The 18204-nt window shown below is 40.5% G+C and overlaps 2 protein-coding genes across 2 annotated transcripts; one reads left to right on the top strand and one right to left on the bottom strand.

The window, feature by feature from the left end:
* Positions 1–534: 534 nt before the first annotated feature.
* Positions 535–2235, bottom strand: LOC121606323 (UDP-glucuronosyltransferase 2A2-like). The gene has a single exon (XM_041936560.1). The coding sequence runs from the start codon at positions 2218–2220 to the stop codon at positions 748–750; it is 1473 nt and encodes a 490-aa protein (XP_041792494.1). The 5' UTR covers positions 2221–2235; the 3' UTR covers positions 535–747.
* Positions 2236–9264: 7029 nt separating this feature from the next.
* tor2a (torsin family 2, member A) lies at positions 9265–17354 on the top strand. Its single transcript, XM_041936561.1, has 5 exons — positions 9265–9425; positions 10389–10654; positions 10952–11127; positions 12059–12186; positions 13447–17354. Exons 1-5 carry the CDS (start codon positions 9305–9307, stop codon positions 13689–13691), a joined length of 936 nt encoding a protein of 311 aa, XP_041792495.1. The 5' UTR covers positions 9265–9304; the 3' UTR covers positions 13692–17354.
* Positions 17355–18204: the final 850 nt, after the last annotated feature.

The raw sequence follows: 18204 nt of genomic DNA, 5'->3' as shown, positions 1-18204 counted from the left end.
CACACCATTTATTTATCCTTGATTTAACAGAGACAATACAAATTATTAAGCATTTACACAAAATGTTCTTGTCCTTGTGCCAAAGTGCATCTAAAATAATCAGACTGTGTTCTAGTGTTGTGCAGTGCACAAGACCAAACTCTTCATATGTGTAAAACAAAGCTTCAAAAAAACGTTCTAAATCCCTTTATTAGTTTTTATTTACAGCTCGCTTGAAATCATCATTTGGACAACACTCATTTCTGAAATGATAACATGACATCACATCACCTGAAGTCATAAGCACTATTGAATCATCACCCAGCCCAAGTGATAGACAACCACGAGATACAAGTGAGTTTTTTTTACAAAATTTATCTTTTTTGATTTTATTCAAGGAAATGCAATAATTTACGAGAATAAGAAAAATGTTTAAAAACCTGCACCAAATCCTTCCAAATGTTGCTGGATAAGGATTAAAAACTGATTTCTTGACTCAAGAACTAACTTGTCCCCAAGTTGTATTGTATTTGTTATATATACATCATGCTAGCAAACAAACAGAGAACAGAACAGAAACATTGATGTCATTAGACAAGTTTGTGTGTTGAGTCAGCTACAGGCACTCAGGAATGTTATACCAATGTAGGACTGTCTTTATCCTGATCAGGACTCTCAATATGGAAACCATAACAGCTCATGAATGTTACTGTTTTCTATACAAGAAATCAGGATACAGAAAATGGAACAAATCTTGGAGCACTGTCATTATTCTTTTTTGGCTTTGCCTCTCGAGATCACTCTCCGCCACAAAAACTTAACTGTTGAAATAAAAACAATAAATGCCAGCAAAATAACTGCAAGCAGAAATGCCACCACATCAATGGAGTGATACTGGATGTTGGACATCTTGTAAGACTCCGTCCTGAGATGCTTCGCTCCTTTGTGCCTCATGACAAACTCGATCCAGAACATGGCACGGTCCAATGGTTTCATGGGCTGATCTCTGTGCAGGTTGGACAGCATTGTCATCTTCTCCCTGTAGGTTGGTTCATGGAGTACCTCCTTCAACGCCTCCAGGAAGATGTCTTTGTTCACAGTTGCAATGTCCAGGACTTTGGCCACACCTTTTGCTTTCATCCTGAAAAAGTTGTCCTGCTGGTCGAACATGAGGGGCAGACCGACCAGGGGGACGCCATGGTAGATGGCCTCCTGGATTCCGTTGGTGCCTCCATGGGCCACAAACACTCTGGTCTTGGGGTGTCCCAGGAGGTCATTTTGAGGCAGCCAGTCCATTAGTAAGGTGTTGTTGCCAAGGGTGGATGGTCTTTTGCCTTTGTGCCTCCAGATCACCTTTTGAGGAAGTTGGGCAAAAGCAGCAGCAATATCTTCAACAATGTCCTCAGGAAGTTTTTCCACCAAGGTTCCCAAAGTCATAATGATGACGCCATGTTCGCCAGAGCTCTGAACAAAATTCTCTAGCTCTTTAGACAGGGGCTTGGAGGGTTTGCACTGAAATCCTGACATGTAGACAATGTTTGGCATTGTCGGCCGTGGGAACTCAAAGGTAAAATCGTTCCTCATCAGCCAGATGTCTGCTGCCTGAAACAGCTCCATGTAATGTACATCATTTCCAAAGAAACGATGAACAAATGGTTTATAATTGGGGTCTGTGACATACCAAATTTGAAAACGAGTGAAGAAATAGTAAAGAACGTTCTTGACCCGCTGGGGAAACGTCATTTTGTCAGTCAGTTCTGTTCCTGGTATTGGGATGTAGGAGAATGGGGATGGGGCAATTGCATGATGCCCCTCACCCTGAATAGTCCACCTTACATTAAAGACAATTGGGAGACCCAGACGGTGACCCAGAAGCACCCCTCCACCAATTGCAGGGTCCGTCAGAACCAAATCATATTTGGTATCACGGAGACTCTGCATCAGTTTAGTATTCTCAAACATCTCCTCCACCATCTGAAGCACCTGCTTATTCATCTGATAGAACTGTTCCACTAGTTCATATTCCAGAGATATCCGACGCCAAAGTGAAGCACCTTCCCGCCGCATGTTCAGCATTTTGGTTACAAATGACCCAAAGTGTTTCTCATCAAATCCAGCAGCGGAATTTATAGTGATGGACTTGTAGTGTGGGGACTCTGGCTTGATGTACCAGCTGTCTGATGGCCGTACCACTGTGATTTCGTGGCCTCTGGAGTGAAGCTCCTCAATGAGGACTTTCATGTTGACCCAGTGGCTTCCATCCAAAGGATACACCAGGACTTTCCCTCCATTTGCCAAGGGTGAAGAGCCGAGCAGCAGCACAAGTGCTACCAAGGTCGGTCGCTGCATCTCTGAAAGAGATTCTGACAAGGGATGTAAGGACGTTAGTTCTGTCAAAGCTTTACAATTGTTGAGTTCAAGACTATGCATCACCTTAACAAATTTAATTTTATAAATTTTCACAGTTGTAATTTATTGCTCCGTTTGTTCCTATTTGCACCTCTATTGTTCTCGTTCTTCCTATTGTAGCGCAACTGCAGGTCATTCATTCACTCTGTCATGACCCGTGCTCTTCACGTAGGTTTTTTGTTAAGTTTCCCATTGTGTCTTGTCTTTGCCTGGTTTTGGTTACATGTGTCTTTGTGTTGCTTTACTTCCTGTGTTTTCCCTCCTGTGTGATTGTCTGATGTGTTTCACCTGTGTGTCATTAGTGTTCCTGCCTTGTGTATTTAAGTCTGTGTCTTTCCCCCAGTCTTTGTCGGGTCGTTGTCTGTGTTATTTCGCTGTCTGCGTTCCTTACCATAGTCATAGTCATAGTCATAGTCAGTGTCATAGTCATAGACTACACATAGACTCAACACCACCAAGACCAGGGAGATGGTGGTGGACTTTAGGAGACCCAGGCCATGTCCAGAACCGGTCATCATCAAAGGGGACTGCGTGGAGGTGGTTCACACCTACAAATACCTGGGAGTGCAGCTGGATGAGAAACTGGATTGGACTGCCAACACTGACGCTCTGTGCAGGAAAGGACAGAGCCGCCTGTACTTCCTCAGAAGGCTGGCGTCCTTCAACATCTGCAAGAAGCTGCTGCAGATTTTCTACCAGTCTGTGGTAGCGAGTGCCCTCCTGTACGCAGTAGTGTGCTGGGGGAGCAGCCTGAAGAAGAAGGACGCAGCACGCCTGGACAAACTAGTGAGGAAGGCAGGCTCCGTCGTTGGCACAGAGCTGGACAGTCTAACATCTGTGGCAGAGTGACAGTCACTGAACAAGCTCCTGTCCATAATAGACAATCCTGATCATCCACTGCACAGCACCATCTCCAGGCGGAGGAGCAGCTTCAGTGACAGACTGCTGCGTTGCCTTTCTTCATGTCTGTGTTTCTGTTCAGGTCTGAGTTGTTCCTTGGTTCGTCTTTGTCTGTATTTGCCACAGTTCTAGTTAGTTTAACGTCTTGTTCTTGTCTTCGTTTATGTTCATGTCTTGTTTTATGTAGTGTCCCCGTCCTTAGTGTTGTCTGCTATTCCCTAGCTGTTTTTGAGTTTCCCAGGCCATAGTTTTGTCGTGCGTGTTATTTGTTTGTAACCTTAATAACTTAGTTTCTGTTTTCTTTTCCTAGTTCATAGCTTTGCCAAATTGTTCTCCTCATTTAAGAGTGATTTTCTGTTACTTACTTTTGCTAGATTCTTGTTTTTTCCATTTTTAGGAGTGTATTTTGAGTTTTTCTCATCGTGTTCTTTCAGTTGGTCAGTTGCGTATTCATAGCTTTTGTGTTTTCCTTCATCGGGAGCGTTTTCTGTTCTTTATTTTATTCATTGATAGTTTGTTCCTAGTCGTGTCTATGTCTTTAGTTCTGCCACAGTTTATGTAATTGAGTTTCTAGTCTTGTCTTGTCACAGTTCCGCCACGTTTTGTGTTAGTGAGTTTCTTGTGTTGTCTTAGTCTTGTCCCCAGCTCCGTTGTGTCTTGTGTTCATGTGTGTTCATGTCTGTGCCGTGTTCCTTGTGAGTTTTCCTTTTATTATAATTTGTATAGTCAAGCTTTGTTTGGGTTTTCGCTAGTTATTGCCGAATTTCAGTTCTTTGTTAGATTGTCCCTTGGTTTTGTTTTATTTAATAGTAGTGTTATTTTCCTCCTAGTTTTCAGGAGTGAATTTTGTTTCTGTTATTTTGTTAGTGTAGTTCTTTGATCTCTCGTAGTCGTTTGTTTCTTCCTCCTTCGGGAGCGTTTTTGGCTTTCTAATTTTTGTAGCCGTAGTGCTTAGTCAAGTCTTGTGTTTATTTTTTACCCACGCCACAGCCTGTTTGTTCCAAGTCTCGTCATTGTAAAAGCCCTGTTTGTGTTTGTTTCTTGTGCCGTCTTTGTTTCATCCATCATTGTGTGTTGTGTTAGTGTGTTATTGTTCAGTTTTTCCCTGTGTTGCCCTTGTTGCATGTATAGCCCTTATCCCTAGTGTGTGTGTTAAACCATAGTTCCCTTAGTAGTGTTTCTCTTTGTTTTTAATAAATATAATCATTTGAACCAAGCAACCTCGAGTCTGCATCTGGGTTTCACCCCATAGTTTCCCTATAAATCCCACCTTCCTGACACATTCCTCCACTGTCAGACTGTACAATCCAATGTATAGCTATTATGTGCAATAACTTCTATTCTTCTCTGAATATAAACATCCAAATACTTTTTTTTTTTTGCTGTTTTTTATTTTTTTTGCTCCATTGTTGCTTATTTGCACCTTGTTCTTATTAGCACCCTTATTGTTCTTATTTTGCATCTGATTCTTATTTGCACCTCCATTTGCAAACCATTTTATCAACCACAAACTCTGGTTTTTGGTTTATAAAATGACGGCGTTGCAGCGCTCCTGAACCTTATGAAGAACTAAAACTGTGGGTTAGATTAGTCTGTAATGTGATTAAATTAGTAACACCATATGGTCGCAGAACCATGTTTCATTTGACATCTGCAGTGCCTGTAGCACTAGTTCTTATTGTAGTCTGGAAAGCATGATCTGTAGGTACTGCAGATGTGAACTAGTGTTTTTGTCACGTAAGATTTGTTCCAAGTTTGATGGACAATTTAGCAGAAGTTAAACACAGAAGAAATTTGACTTCTGGAAAAAGTTTAAAAATCATAAGCTAAAGTGATGCAACTCAAACGAAAAAGGCACTTATCTAATCAAGTGTAAAGGGCTGGATATACAGTACTTCAGAATGACCATGGACAGCAGACATACATGTGGTTCTGTTACCGCATTATATATTATTATATATACTGCATTATGCATCTGCATACATGGACAAGTTCTCACATGCAAAGATGGCTTAAATTTTGGTCCACATTTTGGGCGTCCACACACAGGATACATGAAGCTAATTTGTGAGCTGATAAGCAAATGTTTCTAAAATAATTACCCAATGTTCCTGCTTTAATTACTTTCTCCAGTTTCCTTTTTTGATTTTTTTTTTGTTTTGTTTTTTTTGGTGGTGGTATCTGGGTCTCATTTCTTGTTGCCATGACTTTGCTCATCCAAACCTATACACTTTGATTTTCTTCTCACTGTTTTTAAATTGAACTTCAGCAATGCTGTAATTCTGAATGGGCAAAGTTTGATGTCCGGTTGCTCGATGCGTTCATAGAGTCCGGTTGTGTTGTTGAGCTTGTTAATAGGAAACATCTGGAAGTTGCTATTTGACTCAGCTGAACAGTCCATTCATGCACATATACATGACAGTAATACTCCTACTGACACCATCCAACAAAACACAAAAACAACTGCACTGACAAATCATTAAAAAGTTTTTTTTAGTGTTGTATTAACATACCACCAGCCTGTTTAGCTTCTAAACCTCTTTCACTGGTCTTCACTCTTTGATATCATCACTTACCGAGACAGTGTCAGTCAACAGATTGGATGAATCAGCAAAAGCTTGTTGTTGGTGCGTCCAGCCTCCCTCACTCTCCCTCCTTCATTGACTGCCTGTCGTCCAGCACAGGCGGTCAGAGCAGCTCGGAGGGTGTTGGCGCTGAAGTAACAGGACTAAAGTTCAGAGTGTGTGTGGTATGCAGCAGCAGCAGCAGAAGGTGGTTACACAAGGGAGAGCCGGTTGAGTCTCACGTGGCAAACTCTGAGTTTGAATTTAAGATAAGATAAGATAATCCCCAGCTGGGGCAAATTGTGTTAAAAGCAGCAGGTAATGCTGTATTTCTGAGATAAAGCTGATCTGTGTTTGCAGATTGATGTGGAGCAAAGGCAGATGATGATTATTAATAATAACAATTAAATTATTTTATTTCTTTTATTCTGTATTTAATCACATTTCCTGATTTTTGTCCTTTCTGTAAACACTTTCCATTTTTAGTTTGAATAGCTGCTATGACTGTTACAGTTTGTTATTCATAGTTTAAAGGATGCTCGATGAGGATCTGACAGAAACCTTGCATCAATAAGTGAAAAATGCACAGATCAAAGAGTGTGGATGGTTTTTCTTTTTATTTCTACAATTGAATCTCAGCTTCAGCACATCCACTGAGCATTTATTTTGCAGAGCAAAAAAAAGATCTTAAAAAGCTGGAGTTGATTTTTTTTTAAACTTAACAAAAGAAATATATAATAACGGAAACTGATAATAAAGTAAACTGATAGTAAAGAATATTAATATTGCTCCTACATACATTGAGTATTGTCAGTCATGATAGTAAAGTCAGTGTCATGTAAGTTGAAGGTCATTGTGCTCATACCAGATGTGCATGAACTAAGTAACCTTGTTCACTGACTTTAAAACAGGTAAAGGGTTATGCAAAGAAAAGGGACAATCTATGTTCAAAAAATGAAAGATGAACTGTATGAACGCAAAGGGGTTGAAAATGTTTTGCTTTTCTAAACTTAATTTCTCAAATGCTGAGAATTGTGATCAAGGAATATCTTAAATCATGTGATTTACACTTTAGCCTAATTTAAGCCTAATTTAATGGATAAGTCTGTTGATATTCTATACTTTTTTAATTGTCTGAAATTCCATGAAAAGACCAAAGCAATATCTTATTGTATCTTACTGCCACAGAGCTCCATTGTTGTCCAAAAATTAAAAACATATCAATGAGCCAGACCTTTGCACTGGGTGACATGTTACATATTTACCATGACCACACACACTACCTACTTTTGTCTCAGTCACACACACTTCACCAAGTACTAGTTTTAGGAAAGTGGTGAGCATTTCTCAGGAAAATGAAACTTTTGTGAGCTGTTTTTAATTAATTTGTCTTAAGGCAATGGACAATTTTCTCATCTATCTTTTTGATGAGACAACAGAATATTTGGTCTTGAAAAAAGTGGAAAAAGTTCCACAGACTAGAAGCCCTAGCATTAGCCAGGCAGCCAGTGTGGCTCCATCCCCGCCCTTTCCTAACAGGACCCTCCACAAACAGTGTAATGATGGACCCCAACCTTATCCGAACCAGGCCTCTCCATCCTCAGATGCAGGTGGCTGCTGCTACTCAGAGCTGTACCTGGGCCCTCAGAGCTACGTTGAGAGGCTGCAAGTGGATGAAAGGTCAGTGGGCATTGATCCACTGAGGGTGGAGGACGGGAATATGTGCTTCTCGCCGGTAGTGAAGACGGTCTCTTCTTTCAAACTGAGCAGGTACCAGTCATCACTAATGCCCACAGAGAGTAAACCTTTAGAGTTGGGCATCCTGCGGAGGGTGAAGGAGCTGTTGGCCGAGGTTGACCCCAGGACAGCAGCCAAGCATATCACCAAGGCTGACTGCATGGTACCATTTAAAGCTGTGAAAAACAAAGACTGAACAATAAGTTAAATAGTGAAAAAGTATAAAAGAAACAACAAACAATATATACAAAGAATGATGATTCAATAAACAGTGTATCCAATAAAATTTGCAATGTGCAGGGATTTATGTTGACAGTGAAAGTGAGCGATGAATGTACACAGTAAAAACTGCATTATTGGATGATAAATGGCCAGTCAGTGGATGTCTTGGTGTCAGAGGGTCAGTGACACCTAGCAAACTATTCATCAGGGTGGTTGCTAGATCAGCAACTGTTGAGGCAGGTTGAACTTTCTAAATCATGCAGGAGCAAGCACTGAAAATCAGAGAGAGTCAGGGTACTAGCAGTAGAGAGTTCTTGTAATGAAGCTGTACTCTGTGCCATCTTGAAATCTTGAATGAGGTGAGTGACTTGACCTCATTTTCACAAATACAGCCCACAGGTACAGAAGATGTCTATAACTTAACATAGTATTAATGTCTAATATTTTTCTGAAATGTAAATAAATATGTTTACCTCACTGCCAAGCCTGTTTATGAAATGAAACAGTCTGTTTTTGCCACACACATGCCTGAAGCTTATTTCTCAGCCTCCACTAAAGCTAACTCATGCTGCGTATTGAGAAATAGTAAACCCATATAGATTTCTCACACACAACAAGCTTACCTTATGTGACACATAAAGAAATACAGATACATGCAGGACTGTGAGAATGAAAACAGAAGTATACGAATACAGCAGTGGAGTGATAATCTGGCACCTAGATCTTCTACAGAGAGCTGTCACTATGATAGAGTATGTGCTCATGGAGGCAGTGCTCATGTGAGCTGACTGAATACTGCAAGAAAAATGATTACTGTGGATACTGTAAATAACAAAATACAAGTTGTGTTACTGTCATGTGTGTCATGACCGAAAAAAGAAAACTATACAAACTTTTTTTCGGTTCACTTTTTCAGCTGTGGCCAGTTTCGCTATAAATACTGAGGCTACTTTACTTAATTACACCATGGCTCCATATTAGATCATTTCCACATTAACAGCACCCTCTACTGTACAAATGACATTTTCTAGGATGTTCTGTTCTACTCTACTTTCTTTCCATGCAAGATCAGAGTTCATTACAAATACAAATGTTTAAGTGCATAGACCTTTATTTTCTCTTGAACTATTTGCTTAGAAAACAGCTGTTTCCCACATTATTTTATTCTATTCTAACATACAGCCCCAACTGACATGTTTTGTAAATATCTCGAGCATAGTTACGTTTGTTAAACATATTTCTACTTAATTTCTGCATATATATTGGTAAAAACGAGTCAGTATTTTTGTAGATGCTGCTCTTAACGCTGTGCTTTTTGGACTGTGATCCTCCAACGTGTACGACACAGTACGCCCCTTACTGTCTTTCTGGGAAATGTAGTCCTCTCCGTCACTCATTACGTGTTTCTGGACGCCTTCCTTGAAGTAGAAAAACTACAAACAGAGAGGGTAGACGTTCCACTTGATTCCTCTGTCTGCCAACAGTCAGCTAAAATGTTGGCAATCCTGTGTATGCTGTGTTTATACCTATATAATCCGGTTTGTGGCGTTTTACAGGAACTTTACTGCACATTATTAGATAGCTGTGACTGCGATTTTAAACCCAGAATTAGAGGTAAGATAATATATTTCTCTCGTACGCAGGTAGCGAACGTAAACTAACGGGTGCCGCTTCTTGTTAGCCAGGTAGCTAAGCTGAAAAGATGAAGTATAGCAGCTAGTTTGTCTGCCAAACTGTGAGTTTAACATTTTTGACATGTTTTGTTCGTGGCCAGAAAGAGTTGGTTAACTGACGTTTTAGTCTACAGTGTTCACGAAGAGCTAGTTTATACTGTTACTGTAATAACTGCTTTGCTAGTTGGCCCTTGTGCTAACTAGCAAAACACGGGAAGTGTACTCTGCTATTAAACACTGAATGTACGTTTTAAAGAGGCTGGAATAAATGATGTTTTTTCAAATTGCAAGCTGCTTTTTACTTTTTAGTTGCTTCTACAAGTTCACTCCTTAATTCAGTCCTGACAAAGACAGACCAGAGCCCATCACAGCTGTTTTCGTGAGGGTAATAAATTATATTTTTGTTTTTAGTTTACTTTTAATGCTAAAGGACACCCTACTCCTGCCATGTAGTACTGCACAGATAAAAAAAAGGAGTTCAAAATCAAAGCCGTAAAGTCCAAAATATCTCGATCTTTCATTTCATCATTTTCTCATGTTGAGTTATGAGTACCCATCTGCATGGCTGGAGTCTGACGAGTCCTGTAGCTTGTTTCTGCCACAGTGGCCCTGAGGACCTTTTCTGGAACTGAGGAACCACACCTGCATTTTGACTGAAGGAACCAGGGTCTACATTAAGTTTCTCAGCCACACTGCCTAGCCCCAAAAAACATTCATTTGCTTGAAGTAGCGCTTTTACTGCAAAATTGCTTTTAGTTTCTGACCTTAGTTCCTGTGGCTCCCAGTTCCTGGACCAGTGTGGTTAAAAAGGGGCACATGTTAACGTGATATAATCTGTCAGCCAAGTAGGTGTTGAGGATGTCTGGTAACAGTAACATCACAGGTGTCCTTGTCTCCTGACCAGACCTGGAGTGGGACCTCTACAAGAATGTTTATGGACAGCATCTGGCCCAGGACATCATTTCAGAGGAGGTGGGGCGGTTCCTTCAGAATAAAAGCCCTGAGCGGCCCCTGGTGCTGTCCTTCCATGGCGCCTCTGGAACTGGAAAGACGCTGGTCAGCTCCATGCTGGGAAATCATCTGTATGGCTCGGCGATGAGCAGCCCGTATGTCCACCAATTTGTTCCCACGCTGCATTTCCCTTCACCTGACCAGGTCAAGGACTACAGGGTAAGTTAGGGATTATTGTGTAGGGCAATGTTAATATTAATGTACTTACTACAGGAGTAGTAATGAGTAATTACTGTGTGTCAAAATACTTTATCGAAAATAAGAAACAAATATCATCTTGAATATGTCCTGAGATAAAATGAGATGCCAAGAAGTTGAATTTGTTCGGTTTTTACTGAATGCTTAATTTTGTGAACTTACTGAAAGAAAATTATGGTGGGGGCAAGAGAAATGTGCTAATCATTTGCCACCTTTGAAACTTCTGTCAGGGCTGAATTTCCCTCCATTGGTTCACAGGAGGACTTGAAGAGCTGGGTGCAGGGGAACCTGACAGAGTGTGCTCGCTCTGTCTTCATTTTTGATGAGATGGAGAAGATGCCTCCAGGTCTCATTGATGTCTTGGAGCCCTTCCTGGGTCCCTCCCACGTTGTATTTCGCACCAACTACCGCAAGGCCATCTATGTCTTCATCAGGTAAACACACACACACACATAGTCGTGTTTCCATCATTTTTAGGGACATTACATGGCCTTACATTAATTTTCTGGAGACTTACTCTATGACCCTAACCCTTACCCTAACCTTAACCCAAGTCTTCACCCCAAAATTTAATGATTTACATTATTGGGACTTGTATTTGCCTCTATAAGGAAGGTGAATCTGATTTGACGGTGGCCAGCAGCACACACTCACAAACAGACGCACATACATACAAACAAGGTGTTCCGGTTGGAAAAAAAAGGGCTACATTGGTGGGACATGGTGCTCAGGGTACAGGTGAGAAGATGAAATACAATACAGGAAGTACAGTTGGAGCAAGAGATTGAGTTTGGAGGTTTATCAGACGCCAAAACACTGCACAGTACCATGAGACAGGATTTCACAGCTCTGGAAAGTAATCGTAGTGACGACCATTCAATCCTCCTCTTTCTCCAGACACAGTAGAATTGCATCCTGCACGTTGCAAAGCACATGAACATGCAGAGCATCTGATTGGCCACACAGTCATGTCAGTCAGCTTTTTGCATCTGAACAGGGAAAACTGCTCTACAACTGCAGTTGCAGCCCAAAATCTACCAGCCACCATGAAAACAGAGGAAATCCTAAATGAGCAAATTTAAGAATTGTGGGTGATTTTTTTCCACAAATGAATAATGTGATGGACCACAGAAATTAGACTTCACTACCACTTCAGAATGTATCCTCTCATCACTGTGTGAAACTCAGTTGAAGTTGGTATGAAAGGAAACAAAGAGGAGGACGAGCTTCTTGTTTGATCAAGTGGAATATTCAGGGAGGGAAATTCTGTCTGAGGGACACAGAAAACAAAGATTCCACATCAGAAACAGCAGCATTAGCCAGTGTTTATGGACCCTGACTGTGTTTTCAACGTTTCCCCTGCAGCACCACAGGAGAAAAGGTGATTAACAAAATGGCACTGGAGAACCGGCAGGCTGGACGGGACAGAGAGGAGATCAAGCTTGCCGACTTGCAGGAAGCCATCGCACAAACAGTGTACAACAGCAACACAAGTAAGAGTCTTTTGTAATTTGACGGCACAACGTTCAACGATTAGTGCATACTTTATAAAAGCCGAGTGAGTTACACCATTGGTCGGTCGAATGTTGGCGTTTTCCCATTGGCTGTTCTTTCAAAATGAGTCGGTGCAAGTAATTTCTCTTTTACATCAAAGTATTGTTCTTGCAACTTTATTTCTATACAGTGTTTTTTGCCTCAAATATAGTTTGACCATGTCATGTGATATGCTACTTCAGTACACTTTAAGACTAAATATTTCTGGCAGCACTACAGAAAATTGCAGATTAGCAGTTCACATTATAGAGCATATCACTAACTATCTGCGTTAATAATTTGACCGTAATATAGAACACTGACCATACATGGAAGAGCCATATACTAGGCTAGTTTTGAGCTAGTTTCTGATTGAAATGTGCTATTGAATCCATGCGTTCTTTCTACCAATAATAAGAAAAGATCACTGATCACTGATTAATTGGGGTTTATCTTGCAGTTAATAGTCGGTCTTACTTTGTGGTAGGCACTGTGCACAAAGCTCTGTCTTCTTTTTCATAAATTTGAGAAAGCTTTTCTTTTTTTTTTAATTTGTGTGTTTATGTACATTTGTAAAGCATATAAAGTAGAGAAAAAAACAAGCATTTGGGGCCATTACACTATCAGAATTCTGTGAGTGATTTCTGTATCAGGGTTGTTTAGAGAATTTTTTTTAGAGCTCTGTTATTGACATGTGGTGCCTCACGTTAATATTGTAATATTAATAATGCAAAATGTCCTGCTTGTCTTTTTCTTGTGTGATATAAACTTAATATCTTTGGCCTTGGTTGTGCCAAATAACAACTTTAAGACATCATCTTGGTCTTGAGGAAATTGTCATGGGCAATGGTGACTATTTTTGGGCGTTTTTTGAACGATTGATTGAACTGGAATATGTGTGACATCACTTATCTTTTCCACAGATTTATCAGCTTCTATTTCTTAAAAATATAAGCTCAGAAATTTAAGAAATAGAATAGTGAATTAACTTCCACATTCAGTAATTCGTATACTATAATATTTTGGAGATGATGCTCAGCCTCCTCAGTGCACTGTACAGTGCACAATAATGAGCTAAATGTAGGACACAGGGATGAAACAGCTGCTTGTCTTTGTTCAGTTGATCAAACAAGCTAATTTACCAGTATATTGCTGTGCAGGCCCAGCTAGTGCTACATTACTGTCAGAGGAAGGAAACTGAAGTGAGTTTCTCTCTCCAGGTGGCTTCTTCCACTCCAGCATCATCCAACAGAAGCTCATCACCCGCTTCGTTCCCTTCCTGCCGCTGAGTCGACGGCACGTGGAGCGCTGTGTCCACTCACAGCTCTGTCAACGGGGCATCTGCGCCCGGAATGACGTGGTTGAGGCAGTAGGGCGCGACATGATCTACACTCCCGTCCAGGGACAATACTTTTCTTCTACCGGCTGTAAGGCTGTCCCTGCCAAAATCAACCTCTTCCTGTGAGTCGAGGGGGCAGCTGTTCATGATATTTTGGGAATGAAAGGAAAACCCCTTCTGAGGTGAGTTAATGAAAACAAACAGCTCTCTGAGTCCGTCTCGGCCAGTTTCTCCATCATGGAGGTCAGAGCAGCATCTCTGGAGGGAGCAGGGATTCAGAATCGAGGACGTCTCATGCACTTGACATCGAATGAATTCAAAGCAGTTTTGTGCCATCAGTGGTGAGTTTGCCTGACGACGTCGCTGCTGGAGCATTCGGTACATGTCCAACTGTGAGCACAGGATGGTTTATTCCCTGAGGATTGTTCAGTGTCTAAACCAGGAGTCGTACCACACTGTATTTCAAACCCAACTCTGCCTTTTCCTACGTGAACTCTTGAATTGGTACAGTGTGGCTTCAGATTTCAGCTGCAGTTGTGAAGGTCATGAATTAATTTGTTTTAAAGTCTATTTATCCAGTATTTATTTCTTAATACCACCCTCTTTTCACTTGTATACAGTCACACTGTTCACTGCGGGAAGCTTCCAGTTTGCCCACAGGAAGACAAGGAGGAAGGAGCTCAGCCTCTGAAGCAAACTTTCAGTTTTGACTTCTTTCAGGTTCAGAGTTTTACAAAAAGGGATCAGCAATTTTTTTTTACTTTTGGGGCAGGGGGGTTTGATCTTTATGGTCAGAGTTGCAAAGAATAGCAGTTAAAAGAAGGAGTTTTAATTTTGTTTTGTATCTCATACTGTATCTCCAAAATTTCAACTTTTCAGAGAAAAATGTATTTTAGGTTGCTGGTGATGCATTTCTGGCTTTCTTTTCTCTTTTTTTAAAGAGAGTGTAAAGTGAACTCAGCTTCTTGGAAAGTGTAACAAAAAAAAAAAAACACTAGAATAAGAAATACAAGGTTTTCACTTTGAGTGATTGCAATATAGTTCCATGGACCAATACCTAGATTGTGCCATCGCTGGTTTCCACCAAATCTAACCAATATAATATAACAAGTTTACAATAATTACAATGATATCTACCAATACAAGTCCTTAAATAAGAATTGTTTCATAACTGAAATATAACTCCCTCAGTAATTGTTTCTTTTGACTTCATTCAGCACCTTTTAGCTTTTCTCTAAATAATGAACATAACAGCATCCATCAAAATACATTCAGTATGTACTGAAAATGTACAACGTCTTGAAGTGTTTTTCTTCTAGAAGGCTGCATCGAGATTCAAGTGATACCATGGTACTGTCTAAAGAGTGCCATGTCCATTTTTAAAAAATGGAAGCCTGAAACAGAAGATGGATTTTCCGTGAAAATAGTGTCACTTTGCTACCGTCCAGAAGGGTTGACATTGCATTGGAGCACATCATCAGTTCTGCCATCAGGTGGCAGTAAAGACTTCATTTGGCCAAGAGTGGAAGAGGTGAAGCAGAATTCACCTGCAGCTCAGTGCATCTTAATTCTGTTCATTCTGTTTTGTTTCTTTAATGTAAAATGTTCTGGCCAAAGTGCACTTTACTTTTATGATGGAGAAAATGGACCTGATGTTGTAATGACGTGAAGAAGTTTGTCTCACTCTGTCTTTGTGAAGGCAAAGTATGCAATGAGAAGTCAGTAGTCATCTGCCAAAATGAATACTTAAATTGTCACAAGTTTGAATTGTTCTGACCAATTAATGAATGGCAACCTTACGCTATATGTGGAATTGAATGGTGGCTGTGTCAGACCAGCTGCAGCAAGTCTCAATTAAAACGCAGTGAAAATCAAGCTTAATTGATTTTACAAGTGCAGTACATGGAGGTGATTTTTCTCATTGGAGCAAAGACACAGGGGCACAGTAACCTTTAGTAAGCCTTCTTACTATTCAGCCAGTGTTGTGTCAGGTTTTAGATTGATTTCCCTCCTAGTACACAAAGATGGTCACCTCTGAACCTCACCAGACTCCATGCAAATATCAGTTGTTTCTGGCAGGTAGGTTTCACTGTGTTCAGAGGCCAGGCAGTGAGTGTATTATCAGTGGTAATCAGACTTTTTGCCCTGCCGTGGGAAATGGACAATCTCCCTTTCAAGCCACAAAAGTCACTATCAGAAGCGGCCATTATTTTTAGGGTTGTTTGTGTCTGTTTTTTAAGCTTCCGGCATCTTCCAGTGCTACATGACCACTGAATTTCCAGTTTGAGCCACGGAAGTGCCTGGATGCTGGTGACTGAAGCTTACTCTAAAGCCAAATGCAGCTTCTGTTTAATAAAGTGAAAATAAAAAAAATAGACAGCAAAACAGTTCTGTTCTCTTTCAGACCTGTCAAGAGAAATGTCCAATAAACACACCACAGTGGCACGCCAAAGTTTGGGCACCCCTGGTCAAAATCTCTATCACTGTGAATAGTAAAGGGAGTAGAGGATGGAGTGATCTCTAGAAGTAATAAAGTTAAGGTCCTCCTCAACATTTTAACTGAGAAATGGCAGTTACAGGAACAGTTGAGGTCAAATTGAGTTCTAGAGGACCAAGAACTTCCTGAGAGAGCTCGGATTGCTAGAAAGGCAAATCAAACTGCCAGTTTGACTGAGTCTGATACATTTTGGAAATAAGTCCTGTGGACTGATGCAGTTCAAACAGAACTTTTTGGTATGTTTTGAGAAAAAATGGTGCAGAATTTATGAAAAGAAGACCCTTCTAACAGTTAAGCAGGACCAATAAGCCTAAACTTCCTGGAAAATCTGATAGACCTCTAAAGAGCAGTGCATGCAAGACAGCCCAAGAATCTCTCAGGTCACAGGTCATCCTTTACTCACTCAGCTTGTCACAGCAACAGAAATTTGACAGAGGGTACCCAACCTTTTGCATGCCACTGTATAAGATGTTTCTGTCTACACTGTGGTTGTGATTTTCTCTGCACTTTGATTGAAATGATCATTTTAAAGAAGTGCTTGTACTGTACAGTTTCATCATTCTGTTTATTTTCTCTATAAACAGTTTTTCTCCATATTTTATCAGAACATTTGTAAAGTAGTTTTGGAATCACTCTGCTGATTCGAATAATTACATTTAGTTCAGTTTAAAGATCACACAAGATGAAAAACTAGCCTATACAGGCCCTGCACTGTGGTCATAGTTCAGCACCCACTTAGTTACAACAGTTACCAGATTAGGTTTTATAGCTTCCGTGGTCTTTTCATCAAGTTTTAATGCAGAAGTAGCCAGCTGTGTGTCACAGCTGAAGTTAGAGCAGCTACTGATTCAGTCCGTGACAGCTTCAGTATAGGCAATTCAGTTTAAAGATTTGTTGTTAAAAATTCTTTTGTACATGTAGTGAACTCCTGGTGGGATCAAGGGTGTTGTGAGGAGGTCGGGGTGGTGGGTTAGCATCATTACAGTGCACACACAAGGTGATAATCAACAATCTTTCTGCAGAACAACTCACCCCATCTTTACTTTAAAGGTATAATATGTAACATTTCTGCTTTAAAGTGTCTAAACACGACTATACCTCTGTTACATATTTTGTTGAGTTGTGTGCTTACAATATCCCAAATGTTTCCCACAATATTCAAATCCATAGAATTGTGATTTTATTCAAGGTTTCATTTGGTTGTCTGTCAATGGCGTCATATCCCCTTTACTTCCTGTAGTTGCTATAACTTCTGGGAAAACCCGTGAAACAACAGATGATACCTGAGAGAGCGAGTAAAGAAGTCTGCGAACTAGCTTGCTATTGTTTACAATTTTTTGTGTTAATCACTCCTCATTTCCATCCCAAATTTGGTGGTTGTTTATAAATGAAGACATGAAACTCCCATGATCCCATGCTACTTCAGAGTCGTCAAACGGCATCTTTTGTCATTGTTTTGATTGAGCGGCCCCTAGCCGCAGAAATTGCATGCTGTGCTTTTAAGAACAAGTGCTGATGATCAGAACAGATCATGTCATCAATATCCAGCATTTCAAAGCATTTGCTTGGGCCTGAATGAGTATTTTATCAAGACTTAAATGGGATAATGACACCTGAAAACTGGTGCAGTATCGATACATGTTGTTTTTCTCCACCTGTCACTGATGGAGAATGAGTGTAGGTGCTGTTTTTCGCCTCCTCTGAGCTCTGAACAGGAAGCAGAAGAGATGTGATCTCTCGTAGCACCGCTATCTGCTTCAGCAGGAAATTAATAGTTTCTCCATCGGAAATGAAGAGATGTCAGAGGTCTAGGTATTCTGGATATAGATGAAGAACTGAACATTAGTTGAAAACGCTTCCTCAAAAAGTGAAGTTGTTTCTTGGTTGGACTGTCATGTAGACATTTAGATGCTATTTTCTACAAGATTCAAAATATAATTGAATCTGTAAGGATCCTCTCAGGTCCACACCCTCAAGCCCTCTGGGTACCTTAAAATAGAAAATGCTGCTGAAAGGTGCACCCAGGAAGTAAGACTCAGGAGGGAGGAACAGGAAGAGATGGAACCTGCAGAGCCTGCTGAACAGTTTCAGAACTTATCCTGGTGTGTTTTTTAGCTCGGTCTTGAAAGTGTCTAGTGAAGG

Source organism: Chelmon rostratus, chromosome 5 (assembly GCF_017976325.1).
Source record: "Chelmon rostratus isolate fCheRos1 chromosome 5, fCheRos1.pri, whole genome shotgun sequence".
Taxonomy (NCBI): domain Eukaryota; kingdom Metazoa; phylum Chordata; class Actinopteri; order Chaetodontiformes; family Chaetodontidae; genus Chelmon; species Chelmon rostratus.
This window is presented reverse-complemented; position numbering and strand designations above follow the sequence as displayed.